This window comes from Dermochelys coriacea, chromosome 5, assembly GCF_009764565.3.
Source record: "Dermochelys coriacea isolate rDerCor1 chromosome 5, rDerCor1.pri.v4, whole genome shotgun sequence".
Taxonomy (NCBI): Eukaryota; Metazoa; Chordata; order Testudines; family Dermochelyidae; genus Dermochelys; species Dermochelys coriacea.
The window spans coordinates 16,643,886-16,653,402 of record NC_050072.1 but is presented as its reverse complement, the minus strand read 5'-3'; the positions used below and the strand labels follow the sequence as shown (position 1 = coordinate 16,653,402).

General features: G+C 43.9%; 1 protein-coding gene across 1 annotated transcript in view; it reads right to left on the bottom strand.

Moving 5' to 3' along the window:
- The window catches only part of LOC119855615 (tetraspanin-36-like), a 41,144-nt gene that overhangs the window by 8,737 nt on the left and 22,890 nt on the right, over positions 1–9,517 (bottom strand). The window contains exons 2-5 of the mRNA XM_038401988.2: positions 7,488–7,679; positions 4,090–4,164; positions 2,414–2,509; positions 1,348–1,500 (exon numbers count right to left, since the gene is read on the bottom strand). Coding sequence (XP_038257916.1) covers positions 1,348–1,500; positions 2,414–2,509; positions 4,090–4,164; positions 7,488–7,679 — 516 coding nt within the window. The remainder of the gene's footprint in view (positions 1–1,347; positions 1,501–2,413; positions 2,510–4,089; positions 4,165–7,487; positions 7,680–9,517) is intronic.

Sequence of the window (9,517 nt, the reverse complement as noted above, 5' to 3'; positions counted from 1 at the left end):
CAGTCCAGGAGTGGAGGCAATAACAGCAAAGGCACCCCACCTTAGAGGGCTGGGGTGACACAGCTATTCATTAGTCTAGATTGTACCCTGAGTATGTCTCGTTGTACTGCTACCTCTTCTAGGATGAGTAAATTAATTAAAGTTAAATAGCTGTGTCCTGTTAAGTTGGGGGAGCCATCAGCACATCATTGTAATGGAAAATGCAATTACACACTTACCCGAGGTTCCATTCCCCGCACTGGGCTCGCCCATGCTCGACTGCCAGGACTGAGTAGACTGCAGTGAGGCCTCAAAGAGGTCCTGGCTCACGGCGTAGCTGTACACCCTCACTCACGTCCCCCATCCTTCTCATCCTCGCTGTTCATGGCAGGGGTCTGTGGTTGGGCTCCTCGGAGGTATCCACAGTGGTCTTCAGGGGTGAGGGAGGGGGTGCCTCCACCAAGTATGGCATGCAGCTCTTTGTAAAAGCAGCAGGTCTGTGGTTCAGTCCCTCCTTGGCCTTCTGATATGCCTGATGCAGTTCCTTCACTTTCACACAGCACGGCTGCTGGTCCCTGTCATACCCCTTCTCTTGCATCCCCTGTGCAATCTGCTCATGGATGTCCACATTTCTATGTCTGGGCCGTAGCTGTGCTTGCATAGCCTCTTCTCTCCACAGGCCCAGTAGATCCAATACCTCCTGTCTACTCCAAGTCAGAGTATGTAGCTACCATGGTCAGCAGCACAGTTACACACAACAGTGGAGAGCTGCTAAGTATGCTTACCAAGCTGGACAATCAGAAAAAGTTATTTCAAAATTTGCAGGGCTTTAAAGAAGGATGGGCCTTCCAGTCTCTGTGACCCCTAGGCAGTGGAGTTCACAACTTTGCCCAGAGTGGTCAGTGCTACACATTGTGGGACAGCCATTAGAGACTGTTAGGGTCAACATAGGTGCTGCTTCGACCGCAATACATCGAGGCGGTGTTAGTGAGTTGCTGTTACAAGATGCTTACATCAGTGGGAGACAAATTTAAGTGTAGACACATGCCCAGCTACGTCAATGCAAGGCAATGCAACCTAACTTTGCAGTGTAGACCAGGCCTAAGGAGGAGATTAGCTAAATGGAAAGACAAAGGAAAGGAGGGGGCAGAACAGGTTGGAGCAAAGAGCCAATCAGCTCAGGAAAAAGAATGTTTAGACTAAAAACTATAGAAAATAGTCTGATGAGATCCTCAGTGTCTGTGAGTCCCTGCTTGGACTGCTTTTTGCAGCTGCTCTGCTAGCTTCAGCCTCTGGCTGGCTCACAGGAATCTAATGAGATCACAGCCCATGGTGGCAGTTTCCAGTTTCAGGATAATTTATCCTCACCTGTGTATTGAGATTCTGTGGCTCATTCAGTTGTCCTGTGCAGTTCTTAATATCTTGTTTGCAGCAGCTCAGAGGAACACTGTTATTGCCAGTGGTATTAAACCACTGGGTGGTTGTCCAGTCGGTGTAGTTAGTTACTCCACAACATCGAAGCTGTGAAACAACAAGTAAGTAAATGAATGCAAACAGAACTAAGTTCTAGCATTCCTAGGAATGTTATGCAAGTAAGTCTCTGCAAGATGCTGACTAATAAAAAAATTACAGTACTCTAAAGTAATCCATGAAAACACCACAGTCACACTGTTGTAAGGTGTATTGAATTATACCACTACAGTAGTGGGTTTGTTTGTTTGTTTTTAAAGGCAAGTGCCCTCCAGTCCCATTGAAATCAGAGTTCAGAGCTCTCAGCCCTGCACAGGTTTTGGCCCATACAGCACTTTTCTTCTGCTGCTACTGTACATAGTCTGAAAATAATGGAAGGAGGAAAAGGGAAGTTGCTTCATCAGCATATGAACTACAGACAGAACAAAAACAAGATCAGAAGTACATCCTTTTCTTTTGTTAGTATTATTATTTGTGTGGCTACAATCACAAGGGAGGATGGATTTATACAAAAATCTCAGTACATCAAGAAGCTACCAGTAGATAAAACAGATCAAATTTCCACAGTACAATAAAAATTCCCAATATTTATTCATTAGGGAAAGTTCAGATACTATGATGATACGTAGCAGCATAGGACCTAAGGCAGAAGAAATTCCAGTGGACGACCATTTAAGAACACTCATTTAGGGCCTGATCTTTAGCCCATTTAAGTCAATAGTAGTCTTTCTTAAGTCCATCCACTTAAATGGACTTTGGATCAGGGCCCTATGGTTCAAACCTGCAAGGAGCTGAGTACTCTCAATTGCCACTGAAGTGAATAAGGACTGACAGTGCTGAGCATTTTGCAGAACAGGTTTTAGAAAGTAGTAGGCTGATTTTCCCCCTAAAGGCTGCATGCATGGTTTAATGTCTACTAGATATTTTTAAATCATTCTCAGCAGCAGATCAGAAGTTTTCCTACCTGTTCTTGCAAGTAATCCACAACACCAGACTCTGGACTTGTCCCGTCATATTTCTGGAAGACAGTGTGCATTGTGCCTTGCACATCTGTTTTTACCTGAAATGAGAAAACACAGTGCATATTCTGTATCAGGACAACAGCTCAGAAGCTTCTAAAATGGAAACTTTAGAAGATTCCTAGACCCAGCAAAATTGAGTGCAATGAAAAGTGAAGTAATGCTTTTGGTAAAATACTGGTGCCACTTAACCCTGCTGGCATTCTTGGACATAAATAATTCTCTTACTGACTTTAAGAACCCTCTTCTGTGAACATTCATGACAGCAAGCTGATTAGAAGGTTGCTCTGATACCTACTAAGCTAAGTACTACCTGACTTCATCTTCTTTCAGAAAAATCCACACATTATTTAGGGTTTCATTCTACACAGCTTGTTTGGGTACAATCCTATTCTGTACTCACACTCCACCCTTCTATCCTGAAGAATTGAGAATAAAGGATCAGATGTGAGAAGATGGGTGGGAGAAAACGAATTCACAGAAGGAGATTGTGATGTTCTGCTCAGGACACTTAGAGCTGTAAGCCACTGTGTTATCTCTTTGCCTCAGCAAGAGTGAGGCTTTCCTGGAATTTAAACTGTCTCAGCTCCCTGCTACACCAGTCTATTTACCTCAGGAGCAAATTCCTCAGGACTCTTCCAATCTAAACCTTGCTTTGCAGTTAACAATGAGTGAACCCCAGTTCCTGAGTTCCCCCAGAGACATTTCTCTGCAGTGTCTAGTCTCTGTCACTGTGACACTCATAGAAATTAAGTTTGCTGCCTCCAAAGAGACAGGGTACACACCAGCCTGTCAGTTTAGTTGAGGACTCACACTTGCTTCACTATAACAGCACTGAGATGGTCTACAGTAAAATTAAGAATAAGTTTATTAGCAAGAGAAAAAGAGACAGGTTACAAACAAAACAAAATGCAACACACTTTCTAGTGTCTAAAACTTAATTTTAGCAAGTTACAATCTTTGCCTAGCAGTTTTCTTACTTACATCAAGCTAGCAGCATCTCTAGCCCTCCAGGCTAGGGGATCCAACTTCCAGACCAGAGGGTACTTTATCCCATGTCCCATAAGTGATGGATAAACAAAATCTCTTTTTGCTCTCATTATATTACCCAAAGTCCATTGTCTCTGCCTCAAGAGCCAGGAGGGTTTCTGGAGATGCAGACTCTGACAACCGGTGAGTTCACTAAGCTCCTTCCGCCATTGCTTGTTAGTTTGTTTGCTTTGTTTACCTCATATGTAAATGTACTTTCATTGTCCTCTGCCTGTAACCATGTTAGTCAGACAGGGGAATCCACATTCCTTTGTCTAGGACAGGCTCAATGTATGCCTCCCAAACACATTTTAAGAACATATTTCCCGCACACATACATAACTCTTTACACGTCATCCATACAAATATCACACAATGATATTCAAGACCAGTGTGTCACCAGCTTTTATATGATACCTTACTCAATACACTTTTATAGTACAATAAAGTTATATACAATCAGTTGATTCAACTGCTTTTTCTTTGGGATCCAGAACCTCATTTCTCACCCTGAAGTGTCTGGACCCTGATTGTCCCAGAGAGCCCTTCTTCTTCTTCAGTATTAGAATAGACGTACTAATTTTTAGCTTACCTTTTCTCTGTAAATGAATCCCATAACAAAAGCTGCCACTTCTGCAATAAAGATAATCAGGATAATGACCAGGAACTGAAATCAGAAGAGAGGTACGGTAAGGAGGATGGCCAGAGTGTTTGGATCAAAATGCAAATTTAGTGCTAAACAAGTCAGGCAAAGCATGTTGTTATTATCCAGTGTTGTCTCTCCAAACAGAAAGAGCTCCAGAAATTTCTGTGAAACAGCATAAGAATATAACACCTGAATGGGTTAATAGTCAGGGCTTCATGGGATCTCAAAGACTTATTTCAAAGAATAACTACACCACAAAAAGTATATTTACACTAGGAACATGTATCAAACATGGGTTACTGTGAAAGGATGCATCAATTTCACAGTGGCCAGTAAAGAGTTAACTAGCGTCTCACATCTCTTTTAGCCCCATCCTGTTGGAGGATGTGTTAAGCTTGGGGAGGAATAAAAGGGAGGAGCCCAATGCAGCTGGGAGAGGGAGATCTAGGAGAGAGGTGATCTGGAGCCCCCCTCTATGGAAAGTGCCTGATAAGAACCATGCAGAGGGAGAACTGTGAGAAAAGCTACAAGAGCCGAGAGAGGCAGAGTTGCTGAAATGTTGTGTCATGCACAGCCCAAGGGGGTCCTCGAGAATGGTGACAGTGCCCTTGGCTCTTCCTGGAGTTGAAAACAGTTTGGCCAACAGGGTAGACAGAACTAAACTGTCTTCAGCACCCATTCGAAAAAGCATGCTCCATCCCTAGTGGGAAGAGTCTGGTCTCTCACCATCCAAGACTTTGGAAAGAGGAGTCTGGCATACTTTCTGCAAAGGATTCATTCCTGGTTATACTATGCAAGAAACCTTTTCCCCCTTTGAGGGGACCAGGAGGGGCCTGTGGTTAACATCTGTTGACAACACAGGTCACTCTCCTCCAGCAGATGGTGCCAAACTGTTCTTGATTTTCAAAACCAAGGGCTAGATCCTCAGCTGGCGAACACTGGTATAGTTCCATTGAAATCAATGGAGCTGTGATTATTTACACCAGCTGGGGAGCTGGTCCTGACTGTGCAAAGCTCCTTTTAGACAGAAGAGCAGTAAAGATAATTGAAAATGGCTGATCGGCAGCTACCTTTCCAGTTATCAGGTACAAGATGGAGCTGTCTGAGAAAACACAGCAGCTGTGTTGCTGCTGTTTATTTTGTACCACAGAACAGCAGATCTGACTGATAAAGTGTGGGTCAGGAAACTACCTTTTTGTTATTCACAGGCAGCTGTAGCCTGATGCAAAGAGCCATTTGCAACGGCCTGAGGAGGAGCAAGATAACAGACCAGGTTAGGATGGCTGGTCTACCCATAGCTACTGACAGGTTCACCTTCCTCTCAATCAACAAGCATTGGTCACTGCCATAGATAAGACACAAGATCAGACCAGTGCTTCATTAACTCCAATGTGCCAAATCCTCTGATGCTAGTATACAAGACTTGTCAGTTTTGCAAGAACACTGTACTTGTTATTGAGGAACTGAAAGCTAAAGTAACCATTACTATTTCCTCATTAAACGTATAGACAGTTCTGTGTACCTTCCAAGCTAATCCTACACCATGGCTCATTTTCCCTAACCTCACTGCGAGAACTGCCCATGTGCTTAAATTGAGACAGTTTTCTTTTCACGAATACAGGAAAAGCTTTTCAATAAAGAAACCATGGCGCAAAAAAGAAACCTGGCACTTCTTTGTTATCAGATCCCCTCCCTTGCGACGTGACTCGGGGCACTGAACTGAAGGTTGAGGGGGTCAGAAGCCGTACATCTATGCCTGGCTCTGCTAATGATTTGCTGTGTCACTTTGGGAAAGTCACTCCACTGCTTTGAATTTCCAGTTCCCCTTTGCAAAATGAGGACAACATTACGTACACACCTTTGCAAAGTGCTTTGGGATCTGGAAAGATTGTAAACTAAAGCAATCCATTTTACCACAACTGTCAGTCATAAGATTAGGCTCAATTTATTCTTACTCCTAAAGAATGAGGCATGGAATTGAAGGTAAAGAGACCACCTTCAAGAAACAGGTTACCCCTGGGCTCTCCCTGCAACCAAGAATCACGGCCACCAGTATGTGTGCTGACCCAGTTTTGAAAGCTAATAACAGAGTTGCCTATCATCCCCAAGACTTCAAGACAGTCCCAAATTCTGTAAGCCTGTCCCATGTCTTCCATACCAAGTTTATCGAGTGCTTAATGAGCCTGAGATTTGTTATATTATATAGAATATCAATCCTTTGTGATGCATTAATGTTGCAGGACGACACAGATGTTTCACTGCACTGTGATGTCACAGAGATTGGGCTACCCATCTGGGTTAGTGGCCTATACCTTAGGACTTAAATACTCGAAGCTCATGCAAACCAGAGGTTCAGATCCTAGTAGGGTTCTTTCAACCCTTCATTTTTTCTGAAGTAGAACTGAATTCCACATAATTTACTCTGAGGATCTCTCTGATGATGCCTTTAAAAAAACACAAGGTCTTCCTCTGTGCTGTGTGGACAATGAGAATCCCATTGCACTTTTTACAAGAACGGGGGTTTGCTCTTTGTGCCTTTGGCCAAAATTAACCAACCTCTCATCCTTGATATTGTGCAGGGTCCTCTATCCCAGAAGGGTCTTTAGTGATGCAGCAGGTATTTATGACTTCAGATTGGTCCTCAGGTTCAGAAATTTGCACTACATTTGTGGAAACTGTTTACACAGAAACTGCAAACCACCTAAAACTTGCCTGGTTCCAGGTTTTATTACAAGCTCAACACAAAGATCTAGTCTACGCTAGAAAAGGTTTGCTGGTATAGTTATCCCGACAAAGTATTACTACGCTACCCTACTCAAAGAGTGCTTTTGTCAGTATAGCTCATAGTAGTTCTTCAATCAAAATAAGTGATACTGGCAAACACACTCTTGCTGGTATAACAATGTCTATGCTAAGATTTTGCTGATGTAAAAATGTCACTAAAAATTACACCCCTGACCAATATCATAAACCAACATAAGTTTTAAGTGTAGACCTGGCCAAAAATTGGGTTCTTTAAAGCTGCTCTGCTGAAGCAGAACAAATGGACTGAAACCACATATTTGTGAAGTAGAAGGGCTATATTCCACACAGCACTGCTCTGGGCACCCCCAACTTATAATGTTCCAAGTTTTCTTTCTGTGCCTGAAAAGTGGCTATCAGTCTATTTAGGTTTTACACAGTCCCATCATTGTAGTACCAATCTAAGGCTGCTTAATGAACTCCTGCGTCATCTGCAGTAGAACCAATGCATTGCAGTGGAGCTTGACTCTGCCCAGCACCTCATTTAGCCAGCCTTCAGGATACTGTATGAAACGGATCATGGCTGAATGCGCAATACTTACAAGTCCTAGACCAACACGTGACTCCCGGATAGTGGCACAGCAGCCGATCAGCCCAATGATAAACATTATTACAGCAACACAAATGATGATCACTGCTGGCAGCATGGCGTACTTGTCCTGCACGAAGCTGTCATAATTCTTGTAGGTGTAAATAACATATCCCCCAACATAGCCAAGACCAGCTGCTGCGGCCTGAAATGCAAAAATAAAATACCCAGGGTTATTTGTTAAATGTCTTCCTGGGATAATAAATGCAGAAAATATTGGCCTTTTCATTGCCATCACTATGCAATGAAAAGACCTGGAAAAACATAGCGGTCTGAAAGTAGCAACTAAACCAAACTCTCACACATAGATTAAATTCAGTTCTGGCGTCAGCAGATGCAACAGCTAGTATCATTAGTGGGATTGAAGGGGGTTTCTCTCAAGGTGAGGTGAGGTGAGGGAGCATGGGGCCTGTGAGCTTGTATCAGTGCTGAATTTGCCCTGGAGGCATTAGATCTAATTTTCAGGAGGATTGTTGAAGAGTAGCACAATAAACAAGTACAAAAAGTCCACGGTATCTTTCATAGGGACTCGCCTATTTCAATTGTCTGTATTAGTTAAAAAAAACGTAATTTATAAAATAGTAAATAATAAATAATAACTTCTTGCCTCAGCTGAGCTCTCTTGGACCTGCAAAATCAGTTGGGATGTGTAGTTCTGCTAAATCTTGGAAATATGTAAGAATTTCTAAAAGTTTTTGTTTATTAACTATGTTTGTAGTCTTGTGATGGAGTGGGGGACTTTCTTATTTTCTTAATGGTTTGCATGAAGAGTGTGGGTGACTTGATTTCCCAGTGTGTTGCTGGTTTAACAAGGTAGTGAAAGAGGGTGTTTGCTGTTGCAGAGGACCAGGTGTGACCTCACCTAGCAGGCTGGACCCTGGACAACAGCCTGGACACAGTGACCCAGAGGCTGCCCCATTTTGGCAACCAACCAGTTCTGGCCAGTGCGAGGACAAAGGAGCTGAGGAGAGAGGGCCCCAGTGATCTGAAAGGCAGCCGCAGCCAAAGGTGCTGGAACTAGGGGTGCAGGGGGTGCTGCAGCACCCCCTGGCTTGAAGTGGTTTCCATCATACACAGGGTTTACAGTTTGGTTCAATGGCTCTCAGCACCCCCACTATACAAATTGTTCCTGCACCCCTGGCCACAGCCAGTTCTGACCAGTGCGGCAGAAAGGACGGAAGAGAGAGGGCCCAAGTGATCTGTTAAGGTCAGGAAAGAAGACAAAGGACAGAGGAGGAGTTTAGGGGGGAAGTGATAAAGGGTAGTTGGCTGGAAAGGAGAGGGCTTCTGGACTGGGGACAAAGAACAGCCAGAGCCCATCAGGACTGGGTCAGGACCAGTTGGGCTGTACTGAGACTTGCCAGGCTCAAGGAACTTGAGAATTTTCTGGGCTGAGTTCGAACCTTCAACAAACACTTCTGTTTTATGCTGGCTGAGAGTCACTGCAGTCTAGAGATCTGGGTTGCATCGTTCCCTCTGCGTGTGGAGGCCCCGGGGAGTCCAGAGCACGTGGACTCCCTGAGGGCGCCCACGGTGAGAGACAGGCGTGCTGAAGGCTCAGAGAGGTTTCAGGAGATGCTGGAGCACAGGGCTTAACCCCAGAGAGTGTGTGACCCCCAAGAAGGGCTGTCACACTGAAGGGGGTTTCTCTCAAGGTGAGGTGAGGTGAGGGAGCATGGGGCCTGTGAGTCCATGACTCCTGTGTCATAGCATTTTCATGGTACAGCATTATTGTTCGGTTGTATCACAGTTCAAGGCATTCCAGAGGTTTAGCTATCATATTAAATAAAGAAAAACCCAACACCATTTCATACACAGACAGAACAATTTTCAGATAATTAACAAGCACCTCAAGGAGCCGTAGGTCTAGATTAAATGAAAAACATGACCAAGAGGACACCTCCCGTTCTCAAGCTGGTTTCTTGCATTTTTATCTATGAAAAAGCACCTTGAGAATTGCATGTGTCATCTTGGTCATGTGTT